This window comes from Oncorhynchus masou, chromosome 1 (assembly GCF_036934945.1).
Source record: "Oncorhynchus masou masou isolate Uvic2021 chromosome 1, UVic_Omas_1.1, whole genome shotgun sequence".
Classification (NCBI taxonomy): Eukaryota; Metazoa; Chordata; class Actinopteri; order Salmoniformes; family Salmonidae; genus Oncorhynchus; species Oncorhynchus masou.
In genome coordinates, this window is record NC_088212.1 from 43207787 (window position 1) to 43234605 (window position 26819).

The 26819-nt window shown below is 42.9% G+C and overlaps 1 protein-coding gene across 1 annotated transcript in view; it reads right to left on the bottom strand.

Moving 5' to 3' along the window:
- Positions 1-5144: 5144 nt before the first annotated feature.
- Positions 5145-26819, bottom strand: part of ghra (growth hormone receptor a) — a 103708-nt gene continuing 82033 nt past the window's right edge. Inside the window, exons 5-10 of the mRNA XM_064972618.1 lie at positions 17602-17780; positions 17130-17283; positions 16845-16935; positions 16696-16765; positions 14864-15096; positions 5145-12284 (exon numbers count right to left, since the gene is read on the bottom strand). Of these exons, the coding sequence (XP_064828690.1) occupies positions 11483-12284; positions 14864-15096; positions 16696-16765; positions 16845-16935; positions 17130-17283; positions 17602-17780 (1529 nt within the window). The 3' untranslated portion in view covers positions 5145-11482. The remainder of the gene's footprint in view (positions 12285-14863; positions 15097-16695; positions 16766-16844; positions 16936-17129; positions 17284-17601; positions 17781-26819) is intronic.

Below are 26819 nucleotides of genomic sequence, written 5' to 3' on the forward strand. Positions count from 1 at the left end.
TCTAGAGATGTCAGGTGTAACAAGAATAGGTGCGGATGTAAAACGATTCTTGAGAAGATCAAAAGCTCCCTGGGCGGAAACGGACCACTTAAAGCACGTCTTAACAGAAGTAAGGGCTGTGAGGGGAGCTGCCACCTGACCGAAATTACGGATGAAACGACGATAGAAATTCGCGAAGCCAAGAAAGCGCTGTAGCTCGACGCGTGACTTAGGTACGGGCCAATCAATGACAGCCTGGACCTTAGCGGGATCCATCTTAATGCCCTCAGCGGAAATAACGGAACCGAGAAAAGGGACAGAGGAGGCATGAAAAGTGCACTTCTCAGCCTTCACATAAAGACAGTTCTCTAAAAGGCGCTGGAGGACGCGTCGAACGTGCTGAACATGAATCGGGAGAGACGGTGAAAAAAAAAAAAAATCAGGATATCGTCCATGTAAACGAAAACAAAAATGTTCAGCATGTCTCTCAGGACGTCGTTAACTAGTGCCTGAAAGACAGCTGGAGCGTTAACGAGGCCGAAAGGAAGAACCCGGTATTCAAAGTGCCCTAACGGAGTGTTAAACGCCGTCTTCCACTCGTCCCCTCCCTGATGCGCACGAGATGGTAGGCGTTACGAAGGTCCAATTTGGTGAAAAACCTGGCTCCCTGCAGGATCTCGAAGGCTGAAGACATAAGAGGAAGCGGATAACGATTCTTAACTGTTATGTCATTCAGCCCTCGATAATCCACGCATGGGCGCAGGGACCCGTCCTTCTTCTGAACAAAAAAAAACCCCGCTCCGGCGGGAGAGGAGGAGGAGACTATGGTACCGGCGTCGAGCGTTACAGACAAATAATCCTCGAGAGCCTTACGTTCGGGAGCCGACAGAGAGTATAATCTACCCCGGGGGAGTAGTTCCCGGAAGGAGATCAATACTACAGTCATACGACCGGTGTGGAGGGAGAGAAGTGGCCTTGGAACGACTGAACACCGTGCGCAGATCGTGATACTCCTCCGGCACCCCTGTCAAATCACCAGGCTCCTCCTGTGAAGAAGAGACAGAGGAAACAGGAGGGATAGCAGACATTAAACAGGTCACATGACAAGAGACATTCCAGGATAGGATAGTATTACTAGACCAATTAATAGAAGGGTTATGGCGAACTAGCCAGGGATGGCCCAAAACAACAGGTGTAAAAGGTGAACGAAAAATTAAAAAAGAAATGGTTTCGCTATGATTACCAGAGACAGTGAGGGTTAAAGGCAGCGTTTCACGCTGAATCTTGGGGAGAGAACTACCATCTAAAGCGAACAAGGCCGTGGGATCCCTTAACTGTCTGAGAGGAATGTCATGTTCCCGAGCCCAGGTCTCGTCCATAAAACAGCCCTCCGCCCCAGAGTCTATCAAGGCACTGCAGGAAGCAGATGAACCGGTCCAGCGGAGATGGACCGGAAATGTAGTGCAGGATCTTGAAGGAGAGACCTGAGTAGTTGCGCTCACCAGTAGCCCTCCTCTTACTGATGAGCTCTGGCTTTTACTGGGCATGAGATGACAAAATGACCAGCGGAGCCGCAGTAGAGACAGAGGCAGTTGGTGATTCTCCGTTCCTTCTCCTTGGCCGAGATGCGGATACCCCCAGCTGCATAGGCTCAGAACCCGAGCCGGCGGAGGAGGGTGGCAGTGATGCGGCAGGTGGCAGTGATGCGGAGAGGGGGGCAACGGAGAACGCGAGCTCCTTTCCACGAGCTCGGCGACGAAGATCAAACCGTCGCTCTATGCGAATAGCGAGTGCTATTAAGGAGTCCATGCTGGAAGGAACCTCCCGGGAGAGAATCTCATCCTTAACCTCGGCGAGGAGACCCTCCAGAAAACGAGCGAGCAAAGCCGGCTCGTTCCAGTCACTAGAGGCAGCGAGAGTGCGAAACTCAATAGAATAATCCGTTATGGATCGATTCCCCTGACAAAGGGAAGACAGGACCCTGGAAGCCTCTTCCCCAAAAACAGAACGGTCAAAAACCCGTATCATCTCCTCCTTAAAGTCCTGATACTGGTTAATACACTCAGCCCTCGCCTCCCAGATTGCCGTGCCCCACTCACGCGCCCGTCCGGTAAGGAGAGAAATGACGTAGGCGATGCGAGCTGTGCTCCTGGAGTAAGTGTTGGGCTGGAGAGAAAACACCACATCACACTGAGTGAGGAATGAGCGGCATTCAGTGGGCTCCCCAGAGTAACACGGCGGGTTATTGATCCTGGGCTCCGGAGATCGGAAACCCTGGAAGTGGGCGGTGGATCGAGGTGGAGTTGGTGCACCTGTCTTGTGAGGTCGGAGACTTGGGCGGCCAGGGTCTCAACGGCATGTCGAGCAGCAGACAATTCCTCCTTGTGTCTGCCTAGCATCGCTCCCTGGATCTCGACGGCGGAGTGAAAAGGGTCCGGAGCCGCTGGGTCCATTTGTGGTCAGATTCTTCTGTTATGCACTTGAGTGAAGACCCAAAAGCGGTTTAACAGAAACAGAGTTCTTTTAATGAGAAAACAGGAATGGCATAGATCCTCTTCCGACGTTGTCAATGGCACAATAGACTACCCGCAGAGAGGGCGACAAATGAAACATAAAGTCCCTCTGATGAATAGCTGGGTAGCGGCGACAGGCTGCAGGTCGCTCTGGGTCGGTGCGGGTCACAGAGGAACGGTAGTACCTGATCACACGTAGCATATGATGAACTGGACACAGTACAAACGAAAGACAGTTAGAAGTGTACAGGATGCACCTGCCAGGCAGACTCCGACAGGATAGGACTAGGAGGAAGCAAACGAGACGATAGCTTGCTTCTGGCATGAGAAACACAAACGAGAATCTGACACCGAAAGTAGCAGGAACAGAGAGAGAAATAGAGACCTAATCAGAGGGAAAAAAGGGAACAGGTGGGGAAAGGGGTGAACGAGCTAGTTAGGGGAGATGAGGAACAGCTGGAGAAGGAGAGAAAGAGAAGGTAACCTAATAAGACCAGCAGAGAGAGACAGAGTGAAGAGAAAGGACAGGAACAGACATAATAAGACATGACACACACACACACACACACACACACACACAGTTGAAGTCGGACGTTTACATACACTTTTGTTATTAAAGTCATTAAAACTCGTTTTTCAACCACTCCACCAAATTCTTGTTAACAAACTATAGTTTTGGCAAGTCGGTTAGGACATCTACTTTGTGCATGACACAAGTGATTTTTTATAATAGATTCTCCAAAATTGAAATGTTCCAGGCATTTATATATAAACTCCAGGCGTACTTTATCAAAAGCCTTTTCTAAGTCAGTTATGAATAGCAGGCCTTGTTTCCCAGTTTTGTCATCGTGTTCTATTGTTTTCAGTACTTGCCTTACATTATCTCCAATGTATCCTGCATGCAAAAAAAACCTGTCTGATTAGAACGAATAATGTCCGACAAAACCTTTTTAATTCTACGCGCTATACATTTTGCTCAATTTTTTTGCATCACAACACTGAAGTGTAACAACACCTGTTTCAGTAATAATGAAAATCAGACCGTCTTGTTGCGTGTCTGATAATCTACCATGTACATAGGAGTGGTTAAAACATGCTACTAACGGCCCTCTGAGTATTTCAAAAAAAGGTTTGGTTTATCTCAACTCATACGCCATCCAGCCTTGGGGTTTTCCCGGATTTAAAGGCTTTAATTGCGTCAAGAAGTCCCTCCTCTGTAATTTCGCCTTCACGTGAGTCTTTCTGTACGGCTGTTAATTTGACATTATTAATAGAAAAAAAATCCATACAATTAGCTTCGGTTAGAGGAGATGGAGATGACTGAAACTAAACATATGCTTAAAGTACTTTGCTTGCCCTTTCAAAATATAATTTGGTGAATCATGGGTGACTCATTTGTAACAAGTTTTCAGAAACAAACAGCAAAATTACCTTTTTTTTTACAAAACAACATGGCACAATAGAGACTGTGAAACACACACACACACACACACACACACACACACACACACACACACACACACACACACACACACACACACACACACACACACACATTATTCTTTAGTTGTATTGTTTGTATATCGTATTTAAAAATGTGCATGACTGTACTTGTGTATCAGTGTTTTGTTACTTATAGTGTTTTGTGTTTTTGTGTGGACCCATAGAAAGAATAGTTTGGAAAAAGCTCATGGGGAACAAATAAACCAATAAATGTGACCAGTGTTTCTTCTCTTTCTTTCCTCATGTTAACACTGTAGCATGTATCACAACGACCAGTGCCTTACCTCTGAGGCCTAAGTTTGTCCTGTTCACAGCACATATACTTAATGAGTTACGTAAAGGGGTCAAGGCATCCTCTTCCACCTATAAAAAGCATCTTCCAGCCTCCAGAACCACCGCTACAGCAACTCATCCCTGTAATGGAGCTGAATGACCATTGAGAATGCTCTTCTAAAAAAGTGGAACAAGCAAGCAGAAGCAATAAACGAGGGCAGGGTGGGCAGCTAGCGTGGGCGTAATTGGCCTGAAGATCCAATACAGGGGGGAGTAGTGACTTATGGGTAATTACCTGCAATGTCCAGAGACGCAGAGCTGTGAGAGGCTGGCTCTCTGATCGAATCAGCCCCACACTGTGCAGCAGAGTACACAGGCTTTGTCTAATTGGCCAATCTGCTTTCTCCACGACACAGGGCTGCTTCCAGGACGCTTCCTGGTCCACTTAGTCACGGAGAGAGACACACACAGATGCATGGACAAATGCACACACTCTCATAAGTACACACACACACACACACACACACACACACACACACACACACACACACACACACACACACACACACACACACACACACACACACACACACACACACACACACACACTCTCTCTCTTTATTTACTCCTTGCACCGTCACAGTACATTGAGAACTCAACCTAAAGTGTGAAATATATTATTTAATTCCGCATCAGAAGGTTTATTAGTCAATACATTCAGGCCGTAGCTAAGTTAAATTATGCTCCTACTTCATTCTGCATCAGAAGGTTTATTGGTCCATACATTCAGGCCATACATCATTGTATCTAAACAGGCACTTCTCCATGTTGTTCACATATTGTAGGTATTGTGAGAAATTACAATGTACAAATACGTAACTGACAAAGATAATATATATTTATTGTGTACCTTTTTGAAAGATATTGAACATTAAACAAAAGAGGAAAACAATTCAGAACACACCAACTTAAGCATGAGAAACCCGTCGAACATCAAGCCCCTTGAACCAGATCCTGTCAAATGATGTCAAGCATGCTGTATAGCCAATATCATCACTAGCAAATCAACGTCAAGCAAACAAAAAACCTGAGCCAGTGGAACGTTTTGCAACTAAAACTATAGTTTATAATGGACAAACTGAGGTAAATCCCTCCCCGTTTGCTACCATTTTAAGAAACCGTTTAAGAACCGCTTCGCAACAGAATCCGCGTAATGATTTAAAAGTCACTATAGCCCCCCCTCGTCTCTCTTTTAATGTCAACATATGAAAATGTTAAGATGTCTTTGACACAAATGACATGGGATTGTAGAAAAGCAAAAGACAATATAGGGTTTAGTTACAGCAAGATATTGGCTTATGTCTTGAAATAATACTTGTACTACTGTATCTATACTGTAAGACCATATACAAAATACTCTGTAGGAATGTTTCTTATAGGCCGATCAGCACACACATTATCTTATCTTTCTGGTGAATACCAAGGCAATATTGTAAAGAATGTCATTGAAGCTTATTGATAGGTTTCTCCCCGTCCAATTCTTATAAACTCAGCAAAAAAAGAACCGTCCCTTTTTCAGGATCCTGTCTTTTAAAGATAATTCGTAAAACTCCAAATAACTTCACAGATCTTCGTTGTAAAGGGTTTAAACACTGTTTCCCATGCTTGTTCAATGAACCATAAACAATTAATGAACATGCACCTGTGGAACGGTCGTTAAGACACTAACACTTACAGACGGTAGGCAATTAAAGTCACAGTTATGAAAAACTTAGGACACTAAAGAGGCCTTTCTACTGACTCTGAAAAACACCAAAAGAAAGATGCCCAGGGTCCCTGCTCATCTGTGTGAACGTGCCTTAGGCATGCTGCAAGGAGGCATGAAGACTGCAGATGTGGCCAGGACAATAAATTGCAATGTTCGTATTGTGAGAAGACAGCGCTACAGGGAGACAGGACGGACAGCTGATCGTTCTCGCAGTGGCAGACCACATGTAACAACACCTGCACAGGATCGGTACATCCAAACATCACACCTGCGGGACAGGTACAGGATTGCAACAACAACTGCCCGAGTTACACCAGAAATGCACAATCCCTCCATCGGTGCTTAGACTGTCTGCAATAGGCTGAGAGAGGCTGGTCTGAGGGCTTGTAGGCCTGTTGTAAGGCAGGTCCTCACCAGACATCACCGGCAACAACTTCGCCTATGGGCACAAACCCACCGTCGCTGGACCAGACAGGACTGGCAAAAAGTGCTCTTCACTGACGAGTCGTGGTTTTGTCTCACCAGGGGTGATGGTCGGATTTGCATTTATTGTTGAAGGAATGAGCGTTACACCGAGGCCTGTACTCTGGAGCGGGATCGATTTGGAGGTGGAGGCTGTGTCATGGTCTGGGGCGGTGTCACAGGATCATCGGACTAAGCTTGTTGTCATTGCAGGCAATCTCAATGCTGTGCATTACAGGGAAGACATCCTCCTCCCTCATGTGGTAGCCTTCCTGACATGACCCTCCAGCATGACAATGCCACCAGCCATACTGCTCGTCCTGTGTGTGATTTCCTGCAAGACAAGAATGTCAGTGTTCTGCCATGGCCAGCGAAGAGCCTGGTTCTCAATCCCATTGCGCACGTCTGGGAGCTGTTGAATTGGAGGGTGAAGGCTAGGGCCATTCCCCCCAGAAATGTCTGGGAACTTGTAGGTGCCTTGGTGGAAGAGTGGGGTAATATCTCACAGCAAGAACTGCCACATATGGTGCAGTCAAAGAGAAGGAGATGCATTGCAGTACTTAACGCAGCTGGTGGCCACACCAGATACAGACTGTTACTTTTGATTTTTACCCCCCCCCCTCCCCCCCTTTGTTCAGGGACACGTTATTCCAAATCTGTTAGTCACATGTCTGTGGAACTTGTTCAGTTTATGTCTCAGTTGTAGAATCTTGTTATGTTCATACAAATATTACACATGTTAAGTTTGCTGAAAATAAGTGAGAAGACGTTTTTTTTTTTGCTGAGTTTACAATGTAAAAACAGATTCTGCTCTGCATTCATGATAGATAATTCACAGATACATGATTTAGTCTGAAATTCAAAATATGGACAGGGAGAAAAATATGGATATATAACAGGTGTCCACCTACCTTTGGTCATATAGTGTATTTACTTTTTACTCCCACACATTTTCCCTGATACGCAAAAGTACTCGTTTCATGTCGAATGCTTAGCAGGAGAGCAATATGGTCCAATTTACGCACCTATCAATATAACACGTTGTCATCCCTACTGCCTCTGATCTGGTAGAATAATTAGACACCAATACTGCATTTGTAAATTATGTGAGTGTTGGAGTGTGTCTCTGGCTGTCCGTAAATACATTTTAAAAATAAGAAAATTGTGCCATCTGGTTTGATTAATATAAGGAATTTCATGTATAGCATTTACTTTTACTTTGTACTTTTACTCAAGTATGACAATTGAGAACTTTTTCCACATTTAAACTAGATACCTTTAGACTTCTACTCAAGTAATATTTTAGTGGGTGACTTTCACTTGAGTAATTTTCTTTTAAGGTGTCTTTACTTTTACTCAAGTATGATCATGTACTTTTTCCACCACTGCACAAATGGTAAACAGATGTCTCGTAAGCTTGAATAGAGTTGTTCTCCGTTCTCTCTTCCTATATCTGTAACTTTTCAAACATCCATAAATGTGACTCGTTTCAGGAAACTAGGCGTATGTCACAGGTCACTACTTCATAGGAGAGCCGTTTTTTGAATCAATTTTTTTCTTCTCGAACATATAGCACGCTTCTGTCTATCTGAGCTGGTCAGTATGTCTAGGTAATCCTGTCTAACACGACTTTTGTTTTAATGTATCGAGTAGTAAAACTGCATAACTGTTGCTCTCCACTTTCTGGAGGACCGAGTTTTGAAATTAGTGGAATTCGAGTATGATAGCTAAGGAGCTGGAGAAACCACCTGTCTCCGGATTACATCTTCAAACTAAGGGCAACCATGGCATCCGACAGGAGATGGGTCCATCCATGAATCATGATGTATACGGTCTAGCTAGCTACATTTTAAGATATTACACGTTTCTATTTTGACAGAAAGTGGTTTTATTTCAAGTTAAAGTGTGCTGTTAGCTAGCTAACGTTAGCTGGCTGGCTCGCTAGCTAACGTTATGTGGATGATCTTAATATTTCGTATCTCAGAGCCATTTTCTTGGCTAGTTATAGCCGAATGTTAGCTAAGACAATTTCAAATTTTGCTAAATAAGACTGGTTTGAGCCGGCCTGTCACAAATGTTATATGAGTACTTAAATAATCTGATATCTCTTTCCTTATACTGTATATACACAAAGGCACCTCTGGCTTATTCAGTTTGTTGCAAAGTTTTAGAATGCTGCAGATAGAAATGCAATGTATAGAGCTGACACTTTTTCATATTCTACTTCACAACATTGAATGATGTCTGTTGAAGACAACGCATTTCGATCTCAACCTTCTATGAAGTTGCACCCTAATGTATAAGCCCGAGGTATGGCTGAATACAGGCGGAGAAATGTACCTAACAGCAACATTTCTGATTAGTAACAAAACAAAATACAACACACATAGTTGTTACGGCACTTGTAGATTTCTGTTTCAATGTTTGCATGCTGGTCTCATCAGCAATGGCAGCAATGGCGGCAGCAGCAGTTCACTTGAGAGAGCGAGAGAGAATAAGCATGCCAGAGAATGGCACACTTGAACGGGTTGTGTTGTGATATTATCTGTTTAAAAACACTTATCATCATTCATGAATTGTTGAATAGACAACTGAAAAGTGATATTGTCCATGTTGAACTCTGAACTGAACATTCTTAACGTGCCGGCATAATATATGTTTCATATTTACGAATCGTAACGGTCAAGAGCTCCTGTAGGGAACACCACAAAATAGTAAGATATTCTGCACTTACAGATAGGCTTTCAGTCCTTGTGATGCAGTTTGTACAGTCTTGGGAAAAAAGGTGTTATCAAGAACCTACAAGGGTTCTTCTGCTGTCCCCATAGAAGAACCCTTTGAAGAACCATTTTTGGTTTTAGGTAGAAACCTTTCGGTTCCAAGGTGGCGCAGCGGCTCCCGGGTGGCGCAGCGGTCTAAGGCATTGCATCTCAGTGCAAGAGGCGTCACTGCAGTCCCTGGTTTGAATCCGGCCGGGATTGGGAGTCCCGTAGGGCGGCGCACAATTGGCCCAGCGTCGTCCAGCTTTAGCTGGAGTAGGCCGTCATTGTAAAAAATAATTTGTTCTTAACTGACTTGCCTAGTTAAATAAAAGTAGAAACCTTTCCACAGAGGGTTCTACATTGAACCCAAAAGGGTTCTACCTGGAACCAAAGGGTTTTCCTATGGGGACAGCCGAAGAACCCTTTTCTTTCCCTAAGAGTGTATACGCTGAATGGATCTGACAGAATGCCACAGTCATACACAGAGACAAGACTCTCCAATAATGATGGCCCTGAAAGGTTCACATCCACCTTTAAAGCGCTCCATAGCCTATGAACAAGTATGACTACACTGTACAATGTCCAACACCAAACACATACTCCAGCTGCTCACCCAACCACTGGATCTGATGGGTTTCTCTTCGGGATGAAGATGATCTTTCTTCTGATGATACATGTATGATCTGCTGTCTACGGAGCGTCTTGTCAATTACTAATGCAGATCAGATACACAAACTAGTACATTTCCAATTCACCACCAGTTGTTTTTTTTTCACAACAATGTGTGTGCGTGTGTATATGTCAGCTCAAAAGAAAAGTAGATACGGTCTTTTCCACGTTTTGAAATGGTGTGTATGTATGTGCTTGCGTGTGTGCGTGCTTGCTTGGGCATGTTTGCAAAGTTGGGTGCATATAGAAAACCCCGAGTGTCGAAGTACGTTTCACTACATCAAAAGAGGCTCATTCCACTATCATAAAGCTCAAGCGACAGCACATTAACATTGGCATTGCAACTGCTTTGAGAACAGCAGAAACACAGGGAGAAAGACATATCCTAAGTACCTCTTTACACATTTTCAGTTATTGTCCCTGCAATTAAAATGAAGGCAAAGTAAGTAGAACAAACAAAAGCAGTCTTTCCTGTATTGTGAGACTCCAGTCTGTGCTTGTTAATGTCTCATTACACAAGTGAAACATGTTCACTGTTATGAGCTGCCTTGTTCTCTATTTATTATGGTAATCAGAGTGAGTTTTCACATTGAGTACAGACAGGTTGTCTAATGGCTGTGTTCAATACTGTGACCTCAGTCTGGTAACGATTCGATGATTCTGCTGCAAGAATTCAAAGCTAAATATAAGCATGAAAATGTGCTACTAAGCAAAATAACGAATGCTAAATGAAAGACAATAGTCACCAATAGTCACTTTGCGCTCATTGTAGCGGTAAGTTTGACAAAACAGCACACTTAAGTGTCCTGTCAATTAATGAGGCGATAACGATGATGTAAATGTGTGCGCGTGTGTGATTGTATAAATGTGCTTGTTATTCTCCATTACATTCTGTTACTTGATCCATCTACAGTATAGTTAAGACTTAAGCCAATATGCTACAGTATTAAATATCTATATGTTATATGACATATGTGAGCTTGTTTCTTTACTCACTTCTCTCTGGCATTTCTAAAATAGATCATAGTAGGAAACATTAAGGTGGGACTGGGTGTGTCTGCAAGGAAAATGTTTACATTGCACTTAATCAGTCAAATGATAGATACCTTTAAGTATCAGATAACATACAACTAGAATCATGTCTGAGCTTGTCTGTCTGCGTATTTGTGGTGCATAAGTTTATCTGTGTGTAACGTTATATTAGAAATCTGTGCATTTAAAGGTTTCAGACTGTGGGTTTTTGGGTGTCTCGGTCTTAGTCAGACAGATGTGTTCAACACAAGTCTTCCTTTAAGCTCTGTCAAACCAGAAAGGCCAATTTCCTCTTTCCTCAAGTTCCAGTATCACTTATATAAAACCCAAACACAACATCTAAACGTTTCTCTTTCCCAGCTTCCCTTCCGTCACCCTCTCAAACAAAACACTGTGCCTGTCTGTCCCGTAACATATTTGGTTTCAGGTAGAACACGACTGTCTTTCTGGGATGATTACTGACTTCCTGGACTGTCAACTCGGAGCTCTATGCCCCAAGGCCTCCTGGGAGGTGTTTTTTTTTAAGGCAAGAGGTTGCCTAACAGGTCCGGGGTGAGATACCCTATGGGCATTGTGGGCAGGGGCTTGGAGGGTGGTTGTGGGGGGCAGGAGGGGGACCCCTGGGGGGAAGGAGGGTTGAGGAGAAGGCTATGCTGGGAGTCAACATCTTGAACCACAGTGTAGTCCAAAACAGGGGGCAGGAACTGAGCAGGGGAGTTGGGAAGGATGTACAGGGACTGGTAGTCCCCTAGGGGGGTGGTATGCAGGAGATAGGGGGGAGGTGGGGGGAAGGCGTGGTAAACCTCCCCAGGTGAGGAGGGGTCAGGGGCACTGATTTGCCGGCCACTACTCTCTGTTGTGTAGCCCCCAGCCTCAGGATCCACCACCAGCAGCTGAGATGGCAATTTCTTATTTATCCTCTCCTCCTCCTCCCCTTCACTCTCCTCCTCTCCTTCTTCCATCTTCCCAATCTTCTTATCCTCCTCTGTTGTTATAGCATTCTCCAGGGCTCTGACCTGCTGGCCTGGTGAGAGCACCACCCCTCCGGCGGGCATTACATCGCTGACCTGGGCATAGAAGTTAATGTTGACCCAGCTATGAGGGCCTCCCAGCTGGGTCTGGACCAGGGGCCTCTCCCCTCCCTCTGGAGCTTGGAGCCTTGGGCATGGGACATCCAGCACCTCTAGAGCCGGGGGGTTGGATTGGCTCCGCCGGTTCCCCAGGCAGGGTTCAACTTTTTCAGGTTGGCTGGACAGGAGGGCAGCCATCAACATTAGGGTCTCCTGGTCAGGCAGCTCTGGATCATAGTCATTATCAGGGATGCTGAGAGAGAGAAAGAGAGAGAGAGCAAGAGAGAGAGAGAGAAAGGAGGAAAGAGAGTTACCATTCCAGTTGTCATCGCTACTGTAAGAGCTGCTTCATGCCTCCATAAGAGGCTCCAGTCTACACTTTCCTAATGTAAGCAGCCTACAGCTGGACACGAATGCGCATTCAATCCATCCAACAAGTATATGTTAATGACAGTAGGCCTACAGTTGACTCTTTCAGTTAGAAGCATACATTATTTTGGATTTGTGTGCACATAAAACATAATTCAACGTTACGCAGGCATAGTTACACTTAGTGCATTTTCCCAAGATCTACAAGATCCAGGATTCGTACAGGGTTTAATGTTCAATGTTTACGAAGTCAATTGTTAAATGCTTAATAATGACAAATAACACCAATAAAATGTCATTCATGTCAGGAAAGAAAGACGTGTTTTGTGACTCCAAGCAATCAACTCATGAATTATGAACAACTCATGAAATAGTGTGTAAACATGTTTTCATTCAACTATTATATTGAATGTCGGCTACCTGTTCTGTATGTGTTCATGTGTGTAAAATTGCCCCGGCTAAGAGGGTGGGCTACCAGCAGTGGTGTAGGCCTAGTGATGAGTAAACGCAAGTAAATGCAATTTACTCACTTTTTTCACAGAAAAATGCAGTGAAAGTATAGGGAGTGTTACTTTTTTCACCTCAACCGGCAATCAGTGATTACCCACCATTTTGTTTTTTACCACTACATCACTGGCTGCCGGTAGGCCTGTTTGAAATTCATGGTAATACACATTGAAGCCTCGTCATGTAAATTGACCATCCAGTTTTTCCTGGTACAGTTTCAGCCACATTTCAGCTGTCCCGGCTTTTCAGGCAACAAAATAGGTCAATTTGTAAGCAAGATGAATCAATTAAAGATGCACTACGCAGAACTTTCCTGGTTGCAAAAATCTAATAGTTCGCCTAATTTCAGTTTTTCTGACAAAACAAACAAGAATAGTGTAAAGAAACATTGCACTATGTAAACCGCTGTGAAATATATTTTCCATAACCAACAATATTATATTTTCAGATGTTTGAAGCTGATGTATAAAACTGTAAGTAAAAAATGCAAAAATGAAACTTAAGAATGGGAAGCATAGAATAGCGCAGATAGAATACATCTACAGCTTCTTAGACTGGCTTTCAATGGGAAGTACAGACCTATAACACACATTTCTATGTGAATTCAGAGGGTCATCCCCAAAAGTTACATATTGCAGCTTTAATGTAAGCCTAAAAATGAATGACCTTTTAATGTGGAATGAACACAACTTGATGTTGTCATCTGATTGTCTACCAAATCACTACAGAAAATAGGCTACCTGTGCATGTTTGTCCAGTCCAAAATAATTCCAGCATCCAAACTGTATGTACACTCGCCCCATTTGATGATCAAAAATAGACATCTGTTTACAAAACACCAAAAAGTGTACCTCATGACATTCTGCAATTGCCATTGATTATGAGCTGATGAATTATGGACAACTCATGAAAGGGTCTAAACTCGTTTTGATTCAACTTATGAAGGCCTATTATATGCCTGTAGGCCTATTATTTATTTATTTCACTAGGCAAGTCAAGAACAAATTCTTATTTTCAATGACGGAACATAGGAACATTGGGTTAACTGCCTGTTCAGGGGCAGAACGACAGATTTGTACCTTGTCAGCTCGCGGATTTGAACTTGCAACCTTCCGGTTGCTAGTCCAATGCTCTAACCACTAGGCTACCCTGCCGTAGGGACAGTATGGATACTGTAATTATTTTGGAATGGACAAACATGCACAGATATCCTACTTTTTGAAGTGATTTGTTTGACAATCAGATGAAAACATTATGACATTATGATTATTTTTTTTAACCTTTATTTAACCAGGCAAGTCAGTTAAGAACAAATTCTTATTTTCAATGACGGCCTGGGAACAGTGGCAGAACGACAGATTTGTACCTTGTCAGCTCGGGGGTTTGAACTCGCAACCTTCCGGTTACTAGTCCACCGCTCTGACCACTAGGCTACCCTGCCGCCCCCATGCCACATTAATAAAAGGTAATACATTTTTACCTTTAAAATACATCTTTAGTATTAGGTCCCCAAAAAATAAATCAATGCATGCGCACCCAAAAGAGACCCCCTCCCCGAATGTCACGGTTTAATTCGCAATCTGGTTTCAGCATTAAATATAATTTTTTTATTTTGACACACTTTCATTTACTTTACTATGTCAATATGGCATATTTTTTGTAAATGTTTTGGCGCCAGACTGTTGGCAGTTGTCAAAAGAGTTAATAGTTGATAGAGTTGCAGAGATAATTGAAAATAATGCCATTGTTGATTAGATCATTAATTAGGCTATTTTCTCTTGAACCATATGGTCTATCTACTGGAAACTCATGGACAATATGACACAGACATACAAAATGAATACTACTGTATATACTGTATGAATACACACAAAAAAAGTATAAATTACCAAAATTACCATTGATTATTCCGGTAACTTTGGTAAATGACCAGTAGCTTTGCAAACCTATCCATACCTGAGGGTGTGAGAGCAGCCATGGTTTGTGCAGTGGTTGTTGTGACCCAGGCTCAGCAGTCTCTGTGTGTCCGAGCTCTGGTTGTCCTCCTTCTCCCCAGGCTCAGGCTCGTCTGCATCCAGCTCGATGAACTCCATCCAGGGCTCGTCCTGGTACAGGTCAGGGGGGTAGGGGTGGAGACCCCCCATGCCACCAACACTCAGGAGGAAGTTCAGCTCATTCAGCTTTCGCTTCTGGATAGATCGTGGATGAGACAGAGGGAGAGATAGAGGCAGAGAGTGTTTGTGAGGAGGGTATGGGTTTGAGACAGAGGTACTTACATGTCGAAGCTCTGAATTCAAGTACTGCAAGCGCTTCAATCATCTTGTACCACATTTCACTGCCAAGCCCTAATTTTCTTTGTTCAAAACAAAGCCTATTGTATCAGTATAGCTTGCCCATAGAAATAGAATCTAGATCATGTCAATTCCCAGCATATTACAATGTGTTATTTACTGTTCATAGGGACACTTAGACAAGAGCCTCAGTTTTAAATTAATAATAATCTGTATTGCGCTCTGTCTGAGCCATAACAAACTTGTTTTCACATACTAAATACACTACATGACCAAAAGTGTGTGGACATCTGCTTGTCGAACATGTCATTCCAAAATCATGGGCATTAATATGGAGTTGGTTTCAACCTTTGATGCTATAACAGCCTCCACTCTTCTGGGAAGGCTTTCTTGGAACTTGTTTCCATTCAGCATCAAGAGCATTAGTGAGGCCGGGTACTGATGTTGGGTGATTAGGCCTGGCTTGCAGTCGGCGTTCCAATTGATCCTAAAGGTATTCAATGGGGTTGAGGTCAGGGTTCTATGCAGGCCAATCAAGTTCTTCCACACCAATCGACAAACCATTTCAGTATGGACCTGGCTTTGTGCCTGGGGGCATTGTCATGCTGAAACAGGAAAGGGCCTTCCCAAACTGTTGCCACAAAGTTGAAAACATAGAATCGTCTACAATGTGATTGTATGCTGTAGCGTTAAGATATCCTTTAACTGGAACTAAGGGGCGTAGCCCGGACCATGAAAAACAGCCCCAGACCATTATTCCTCCTCCACCAAACTTTACAGTTGCCACTGTGCATTGGGGCAGGTAGCGTTCTCCTGGCGTCCGCCAAACCCAGATTTGTCAGTCGGATTCATCACTCCAGAGAATGCGTTTACACTGCTCCAGAGTCCAATGGTGGCGAGCTTTACACCAGTCCAGTCGACGCTTGGCATTGCGCATGTTGATCTTAGGCTTGTGTGCGGCTGCATGGAAATCAATTTCATGAAGCTCCCGACAAACAGTTCTTGTGCTGACGTTGCTTCCTGAGGCAGTTTGGAACTCGGTAGTGAGTGTTGCAACTGAGGACAGGCGATTTTTACTCGCTATGTGCTTCAGCCCTCGGCGGTCCCATTCGGTGAACTTGTGTGGCCTACCACTTCGCGGCTGAGCCGTTGTTGCTCCTAGACGTTTCCACTTTACAATAACAGCACATACACTTGACCGTGGCAACTCTAGCAGGGCAGAAATTTGACAAACTGACCTATGCCGGTGCCACGTTGAAAGTCACTGAGCTCTTCAGTAATGCCATTCTACTGTCAATGTTTGTCTATGGAGATTGCATGGCAGTCTGCTCAATTTTATACACCTGTCAGCAACTGGTGTGGCTGAAATAGCTGAATCCACTAATTTGAAGGGGTGTCCACATGCTTTTGTATATATAATGTACTTGATCAAACCTACTCACAAGACAAAATGCATGCGCACACACACATGCATGCACACAGTGTTTTTAGTCTTACCTTAAGCAGTTCTGTGTCAATCCCTTTGATTTTGGGTGCAGGAACAGGAGGCAGAAGAATCACCATAAGTCTGAGAAGAAGAGCGAGAGAGGAGATGAAGATGACAGAAGTGTGTGTGCATTTGTGTTTGTTTGTTTGTTTGTCCTCACCTCTGCTGCTGAGAGAAGATGATGAGCATGAGGAAAATGGCCACTCCCACAGCCCCGAAGATCAGGACCAGAGTCACAGTGAACGTGGACTCTAGAACAGGATCATCATCATCATCATCACCAAATCAATAAATAACAATGATTTAACTATTAGCATTATGTGGTAATCCTACCCTATCCCCGGATAAGTGTCTTCCTTGCGCAAGATGGCAGCAATGTTTGTTCTTTGTGTAAACAACACTGTCCCTCCTCTCTACCACAACCCGTGCTGCCCTGACCTCTCACCTTTACTGGGAATCTCTGACACATGGACAAAGATGGCATCACTGAAGTCCCCAAAGTTATTGAAGGCCCTCATTGAGCAGTGCACGCGCACCTCATACTCCTCTCCTGTAATAAGGCCGTAGATTGACTTCTGAGTGCCAAACTCATGCTCCAACTGAGAGAGAGCGGGAGACAGAGGAAAACACTTTTGTAAGAGAGGAATATGATCGAAAGCTACAAAATGTTAAAATAAAAGGTTTATGTCTCCCTCTTATACATGAAATTACGTTTTATTCCATAAACACTCTTCTATGCCACAAACACAAACTTGGCTCTGTCATTGATTGAGGCAGTCAACAACAGGATCTCTCTTCTTGTTATGGTGTCGACAGAGTTTCAGTGTGGTCTAGCACTCAAAACTGCAGAGGCCGCTGGGTAATAGCCCAGAAGTGCAGTCAGGGTATGGGTGTGAGTGTGCCTATGTGTGACTCACCACTTTCCAGTGTGAGCTGTTCCTCCTCCTGAACTGGAGTTCGTACACCAGTGTCAACCATCCAACGGATACGTCAGCCGAGGGCGGGGGTTCCCAGCTCGCCATGATGTCATAGTTCAGGCCCGACCGGCTGACGTTCAACAGCGTCCAGTTCAGGGCCACCGGGGGATCAGGGTGCACTGTCAGAGGCCAAAGGTCAGTAAGAGAGTGCTTAAAATGATTTAAAACGCATAAAAACTATTGTGATTGTGATGAATTGTCTTTGGGAAATACAAATAGACATGGTTGTAAAAAAGGTAGCATTAATATTTAATTAAATACAGAAATGTGTAAGCGGCTTAACTTAACCTGTCCCGCGGCTCAACTAACCCATACTCCAAGCTATGTTTTCAAAACTGTAATGTTTACATGAATTCAGATTATTTCCAGGGATACACAAAATCCTGAAATAAATGTAGATATCTTTGTTAGAAAGAATACTATATTTTCCTAAACAACAAGATGCTGAAGGTAATAAATGTCTTAATTTATGCTACTCTCCCCTATATGAATGTCTAGTTACTAGTGACAGGACTTTGGGTGTATCTTAGTCTAAAATGGCTTCTTTCTCCTTATGCATTATCCACTGACTAGAAAGAAGTGGACCAGTGAACCAATATATCATGGTTTTCAATATAGACCTCAATTAGTTTCATCATGTGTTTTCGAGTTGGGCTGGAGCAAAAATGTGTACTCCCTGGGACTCCCAGGACCAGAGTTTCACAGTCTATAGACAAGAGACTCCCAAACTGCATTCAGTCATTGGTCATTTTTTTCTCGAGAGGATGGTCAAGATAATAACAAATCATTTTGGCAAGAAGCCCAAACAGATATAGTAGTTCACAAAACATAATCATTTATTACATTGGCATACGATAACATACCGTGCCTTTTGAAAGTATTCACACCCCTTGCCTTTTTGTTGTTGTTGGGTTACGGCCTGAATTTAAAATTGATTCAATTTAGATTTTGTTTGTCACTGCATGGCCTACGCCAGCGCTTAATTTGTGCCGGATCCTGCCCGAACAGGATCCGGCACCTCTCAATATTGGGCTGTTTCATCCCGGGACCCATTTGCTAGGATCCTATACCTCTCATGGCATGAAACATTATTTTCATTGTTTGCAATGTAAAAATGTAAATAAAATCAGAGTTAATTCAAGTTGCCTCCTCTTTATCTTCCTGCCCCGTAAAAAAATGTAAAGTGAAAACGTGCCTGATATTCTAAGAATTGATTGTTGGGCCGGCCTGGGTTTACGGTTTGCACACAATGTTGACTATAGACCAACACATGGTCATTGCTGTGATGAGAGAGAGAGAAGATCCTGTATCTCTCACAGAACTAGAATGACATTTACTTTCTCCTTCTTTCTGCTCTGATAGACATGAGCCAACTCTCATTTCTCCAGCGTTGCACTTAATTTATTTCCTTATAGAATCACAGCCGCGAGAAGAGTGCTGGAGGTGCCACAGCACCCCTGATAAATTTAAATACATTTGTCAAAGATACAGAACTCCTGTTGTCTGTTCAGAAAGAAAGACCAGGAGTCGGCCTATAATTTAGTTACAGAGGATCAATAGCTTTTAAAATATATATATATAGCCTACAGTAGCTGTGGATTGTGTGTAGCCCAATCACAAGGCATGCCTACAGTCTGGAACACGTGGCAAATCTGTCAGTGAACAGCACATGGCCAAAACAGGCCTTTCGCAAATATTTCAAATACAATTGTGGGAAAACAAATTGTTGGGACGCAAAATAGATTATGCTGAAAAGAGAAGACTAATCAGTCTGTAGACTACCAAATATGTTCTCAACTTCAAAATAGGCCTATTGAGCGAACAGTAAAATGAGAGAGATAGGCTTTTGGCACAAGCGCATCAGCAATCGCTGGTGAGTGAGCTGCACATCATTGGGTGAGAAAGCTTTCTCGGGACTATAATTTCCTCCTCATATTATACGATATGTGTGTCTCCAAACACCTAAGCATAGGCTATTGATGGATTCAAGACACAGTCGTTTCTATTGATCTCAGATTCTCAGTTTGTCAGTGTTATCATTTTGATCTTTTGTGAGTAATAAAAAAGATTCTTCTAAAGTCTCCATACATCTAAAAGGATGTAGAATTGCATGAAATGCATTTATAAAAAGGCAAAAAAAATTGCGGACCCTAGGCTTAAAAACGATCCCCATGTGTGGAAGTGCCTCTGCTCTACCTCTCTATGCCAGCATGCAGAAGCGGTGATGATGCCTGCAATGCATTATTAAATATACTTTTTTTAAAGCCCTGAGGTCGCCCCCCTCTCGGCTCACTCTGTGTGCAATAATAGTGTTTAACATGATTTTTGAATGACTCTCTCATCTCTTTACCCCACACACACAATCATAATTTAAAACATAGATCCAACCACAACAACCAAGGAAGTTTTCCAATGTCTCGCAAAGAAGGTAAATGTGTATCAATTTAAAAAAGCAATCCTTGAATATCCCTTTGAGCAGGGTGAAGTTATTAATTTCACTTTGGGTGGTGTATCAATACACCCAGTCACTACTAAGATACAGGCGTCCTTCCTAACACGGTTGCTGGAGAGGGAGGAAACCACTCAGGGATTTCAACACGAGGCCAATGGTTGTGATAGGAGAAAACTGAGGATGGATCAACAACATTGTAGTTACTCCACAACCTAATTGATAAGAGTGAAATGATGGAAGCCTGTATAGAATAAAAATATTCCAAAACATGCATCCTGTTTGCAACAAGGCACTAAAGTAATAAATTCAAACAATTTACTTCTATTTTCCTGAATACAAAGTTTTATGTTTGGTGCAAATCCAATAGAACAAATTACTGAATACCACTCTCCTCATTTTCAAGCATAGTGGTGGCTGCATCATGTTATGGGTATTCTTGTAATCATTAAGGACTGAGGAGGTTTTTAGGATAAAAAAAATAAATAGAATGGAGCTAAGCATAGGCAAAATCCTAGAGGAAAACCTGGTTCAGTCTGCTTTCCACCAGACACTGGGACATGATTTCACCGTTAAGCTGGACAATAACATTTAACATAACATTACCTAAAACAGACCAAATCTACACTGGAGTTGATTAGCAAGAAGATTGAAGTGAATGTTCCTGAGTGGCCGAGTTACCATTTTTACCTAAATCAACTTGAAAATCTATGGCAAGATCTGAAAATGGTTGTCTAGCAATGATCAACACCCAATTTGACAGAGCTTGAAGAGCTCTTAGAAACATACCCAGAAAGACAGCTGTAATCACTGCCAAAGGTGCTTCTACAAAGTATTGACTCAGGGGTGTGTATACTTATGTAAATGAAATATTTCTGTATTTCATTTTCAATAAATTAGCAACATTTTCTAAAAACATGTTTTCACTTTGCCATTATGAGGTAGTGTGTGTAGATGGGGGAGGAATAACAACAAGTTAATCCATTTTAAATTCAGGCTGTAATACAACAAAATGTAGAATAAGTCAAGGGGTATGAATACTTTCTGAAGGGACTGTATGTGTCTATATTTATGCATGGGAATACTTGGGAACAGATTTCCTGAATCAATCGCTGAGCAGATTTCCTGGTGACGTTAGTCTTTTATATCCAAAACGAAACTTTTAAATTCATTTAATTTTTTACATGGGGGGCCAAATAAAATCACCCGTGGGCCGAATTTGGCCCGCAGGCCGACAGTTGGGGAACCCTGCTATAGACCATGTCTATCACAGCGTCCACCTTACATCAGAAGAGCATGTCTGAAACTTGTGTCCCTGCCAGTGCACCAGTGTCCACTAGTCACTTGGCGTGAAACCTCCCTTAATAACAACACCTGCTGTGGTCAAACATTTTCATAATTTCTGTTCTGACTGATCATTATCCCCCCTTCTCCTTCCGTCCATCCCTGCTTTTATTCTTCTTGGAACAACTGGTGTTTGGTAAAAATGTCCTACATCCCTCGGCTATTGTCGGTCTCACATGCTGATAGTCGTCTTCTGCCCTTGGAGGGAGAAGGGATGGAGGCAGATGTTGCCATGCATTTGTAACATTTAATTATTTTTCCTACTGTGTCTCTAATATGGATACATATTCTCATTGTTAGGGATAGCACAGACCCACACAGGTCCAAATTACAGTGCATTCGGAAAGTATTCAGACCCCTTGCCCTTTTCCACATGTTGTTAAGTTACAGCCTTGTTCTAAAATGTATTTAAAAAAACTAAAATACCTTATTTATAAAAGTATTCAGACCCAAGGGGCCTGAATACTTTTCCAAACTGTGGGACCGTCTCACAGTGTGTTGGTATGGTTAGATATTTACCAACATGTAACAGGACATTGCTGTTTTTCTGCTGTTTCTGGCTGAAAGTGATGATTGGCCAGATAGACCTTCCTAGAAATCTGCCCCTTGTCCTGGGAACCCAGTGTGTTTGCAGGTTTTGATTTCAACCAATTAGCGTACTCCCATCATCAGTAATTAACCCCTCGCCCCATGACAAATATTTTAACAGTTTTCACATTTAAATGACATAATTAGCCAAAATCTCCAAAGCTTTTACATAAAGTCTAAGCATTTTTGCATGCAGTCAGTTTTTATTGTTTTTAAACAAGAAAGTTACTAAACCAGCAAACCGCAAGCGAAGTCCTAGCTCTCGAAAACCCTTATTAATTGTAGGGTTTTCAGCGCTGAGCGTCACCCACGGCTGGCTGCATGTGAACTACAATTCCGACGCTGGGTTTTAACATTTAGAAACCTCAGTAATCATCGCTTACGAAACAGTTTTCTAAAACATATGCTGATATGCCCCTTACCTTTCTTATCAGCGAGAAAGAATCTTTCAAATAAAAAAAGTCACTTACAGGTAACTGTAACAGTTTTGCACAGATCCATAAGCTGTGTGTGCCTCAAGTTGACAAACTACACTTCCACCCCAGTTACACTTACAGGTGTTTCGGAGCACGCATGATAGCTAATTAACCTATGTCTTCTGTAAACAAGCAGTGTAATATGGAGATAAGGTGTGTAGTAATTTAACCTTTTTTTAAAAATTATTATTTATCACTGATACGAAAGACACGTACCGCAAGCGATGTATTTTAACATTCCGAACAAGCATCTGGGATCTTAAAACTCCCCCAGGCCAGAAGGCACTATCATCAATAGACACTATTAATGGGTTAGGAAAGTTCCTCTTTTCGAATGCAAACAAGCTGTGCGATGACACAACAACCACAAATGACAAGAAATTGAGAATGATGAATGTAAACTCTCCACAAGCATTCAAAGTTTGGAGGATACCATCACTGACAAAAGTGGCTGCTGACAGAGAGAAAATTGAGCTTATTCGAGAGGAGCTTAAAAAAAACACTTTGAGGATTTGCTCGACCAAGTCACTAACCTAGAAGCGGACTTGAAATAACAACCCTCTTCCCTCAGTGTTTCTATCAGACTCCGAGGTTAGTGATCTAGGTACCCGACTGAAAGTTCTAGAATATATTCCCCGTGCGTCCGCTGACACATACAAAGAAAACAAAGCCTGAACACTGAACTGTATTATTTAAACATGAGCCGAAAATGAAGGTCATAATGTATGTGACTTCATAAAGAAAACAAACGACAGACCAGGAGTTATTATTGCCAAATTAATCTGTCCTAAACACAAGGAAGCTATTATAAATGTCTTAAAACAAAAATATGCACAAATAATCTAATTAGCATAATAAAACAACTCCCATAAAATCTGTCAGTTTAAGCTAGAGATACAAAAGTATGTGGACACCCCTTCAAATTAGTGGATTCGGCTATTTCAGCCACACCCACAGGTGTATAAAATCGAGCACACAGCCATGAAATCACCAAAGACAAACATTTGCAGTAGAATGGCCCGTACTGGAAATCTCAGTGACTTTCAACGTAGTACCGTCATAGGATGCCACCTTTCCAACACGCCACTTAGTCAAATTTCTGCCCTGCTAGAGCTGTCCCGGTGAACTGTAAGTGCTGTTATTGTGAAGTGGAAACGTCTAGGAGCAAAAATGGCTCAGCTGTGAAGTGGTAGGCCACACAAGCTCATAGAACAGGACGGCCGAGTGCTGAAGGGTATAGCGTGTAAAAATTGTCTGTCCTCGGGTTGCAACACTCACTAACGAGTTCCAAACTGCCTCGAAGCAACGGCCGCAAAATAACTGTTTGTCGGGAGCTTAATGAAAAGGGTTTCCATGGCCGAGCAGCCGCCCACAAGCCTAAGATCACCATGCACAATGCCAAGCATCGACTGGAGCGGTGTAAAGCTCGCCGCCATTGGACTATGGAGCAGTGGAAACGCGTTCTCTGGAGTGATGAGTCACGCTTTACCATCTGGCATTCCGACGGACAAATTTGCGTTTGGCGGCGGATGCCAGGGGAATGCTGCCTGCCGAATGCACAGTGCCAGTTTTTCCCTGCCAAGAACTTTACTTTAACTTGAAAGTTTGTCTCTATCCTTTGTTTTTGTTGTAATGCATACTTTACAGTCATGTTTTTCCCATCATATTTTAAATAACTTGTAGAAAATACACTTTATGACATTGTCATGAAGCATTATGACCATCCTGTGTCACTTTACTTGGACTAACAAAACACACTTTATGACACTGTCAAGAACCATTATGATCAACACCGGCTGGAATGAGCTTTTAACAAAATCAGCATTCAGGATTAGACTCACCCATTGTATAAATGCCCTTATATCAGTTATGAGTCAAAAAGAGACGGTCTTGTCCCGCTCCTGAAATCTGCTCCTGCATTCATCCCAGTCATCAGCAATAGAGCATTGTGGTAGGTGCATGTTATACATCAATGTGTGCGCAATTACAATGATCATTTAACACAGTCAATTAAAACATTTTTTTTTTATATAACATAAACATACTGTTGACACCTAGGCTATGGTGTGATGGAATGTTTTGCCATGTGTGGTAGGTAGTGGGTTTTGGCACTCTTGTGTAGGTGCCATAACCAGCCATAAAATAAAACAATATATGTCACACCAGGTCTAAATATATGTTACGACAGTGTTATGATCATACAGATTATGACATATTATGACATGGTTTTGACCGTGTCGTTACGTGTTATGATGCTGGGTGTCAAGTAAAGTGTTATACCATTCAAATAAAAATCGACCAACACAACAACAAAAATGAACACAAGAAAGCTGTAACGGACAAAAATGTTACGCTCATAAAAACAAAGATGTACAAGAGGGTGTACATTAATCACACCACCAGCAGCGAGCTACTGAGTCTAGTTTCCAAGACATCATAAAGGAAATGGGCACAGAGAAGCTCACTGTCAGGGGAGGGCGGGTTGTGAAGTCTACACGCCGCTCCCCGATGTTAGGTCACATGTGGGTTCTAGAATGTACAGCGCTGGAATATTGACATGTCACAAGGCCTGTTCTCATTGTTTACTGCACCTTGGGCTGGATGTAGTTGGAGTGGCAGAAGCTCATTTATAGTACATTGGAAAAGTATTCAGACCCCTTGACATTATCCACATTTTGTTACGTTACAGCCTTATTATAAAATGAATAAAATAGTCAAATCAAATCAAATCAAATTTTATTTGTCACATACACATGGTTAGCAGATGTTAATGCGAGTGTAGCGAAATGCTTGTGCTTCTAGTTCCGACAATGCAGTAATAACCAACAAGTAATCTAACTAACAATTCCTAATCTACTGTCTTATTCACAGTGTAATAAAGAATATGTACATAAGGATATATGAATGAGTGATGGTGCAATAGGCAAGATACAGTAGATGGTATTGTATATACATGTGAGATGAGTATGTAAACAAAATGGCATAGTTAAAGTGGCTAGTGAAACATGTATTACATAAGGATGCAGTCGATGATATAGAGTACAGTATATAGGTATGCATATGAGATGAATAATGTAGGGTAAGTAACATTATATAAGGTAGCATTGTTTAAAGTGGCTAGTGATATATTTACAACATTTCCCATCAATTCCCATTATTAAAGTGGCTGGAGTTGAGTCAGTGTCAGTGTGTAGGCAGCAGCCACTCAATGTTAGTGGTGGCTGTTTAACAGTCTGATGGCCTTGAGATAGAAGCTGTTTTTCAGTCTCTCGGTCCCAGCTTTGATGCACCTGTACTGACCTCGCCTTCTGGATGATAGCGGGGTGAACAGGCAGTGGCTCGGGTGGTAGATGTCCTTGATGATCTTTATGGCCTTCCTGTAACATGGGTGGTGTAGGTGTCCTGGAGGGCAGGTAGTTTGCCCCCGATGATGCGTTGTGCAGACCTCACTACCCTCTGGAGAGCCTTACGGTTGAGGGCGGAGCAGTTGCCGTACCAGGCATACAGCCCGCCAGGATGCTCTCGAAATGAGTGCTTTTGGTGACAAGCCGAATTTCTTCAGCCTCCTGAGGTTGAAGAGGCGCTGCTGCGCCTTCTTCACGATGCGGTCTGTGTGAGTGGACCAATTCAGTTTGTCTGTGATGTGTATGCTGAGGAACTTAAAACTTGCTACTCTCTCCACTACTGTTCCATCGATGTGGATAGGGGGTGTTCCCTCTGCTGTTTCCTGAAGTCCACAATCATCTCCTTAGTTTTTGACGTTGAGTGTGAGGTTATTTTCCTGAAACACTCCGAAGGCCGTCTCGTCGTTGTTGGTAATCAAGCCTACCACTGTTGTGGCGTCCGCAAACTTGATGATTGAGTTGGAGGCGTCACGTGGCCACGCAGTCGTGGGTGAACAGGGAGTACAAACCCCAGTGTTGAGGATCAGCGGGGAGGAGATGTTTCACCACCTGGGGCCCCGTCAGGAAGTCCAGTACCCAGTTGCACAGGGCGGGGTCGATGGCCCAGGGTCTCGAGCTTGTTCACGAGCTTGGAGGGTACTATGGTGTTGAATGCCGAGCTGTAGTCGATGAACAGCATTCTCACATAGGTATTCCTCTTGTCCAGATGGGTTAGGGCAGTGTGCAGTGTGGTTGAGATTGCATCGTCTGTGGACCTATTTGAAGGTGGTAAGCAAATTGGAGTGGGTCTAGGGAGTTTGATATGGTCACTATCTCTCAAAGCACTTCATGATGACGGAAGTATGCCTTAGCTTTCTTGGGATCAGGAACGATGGTGGCCCTCTTGAAGCATGTGGG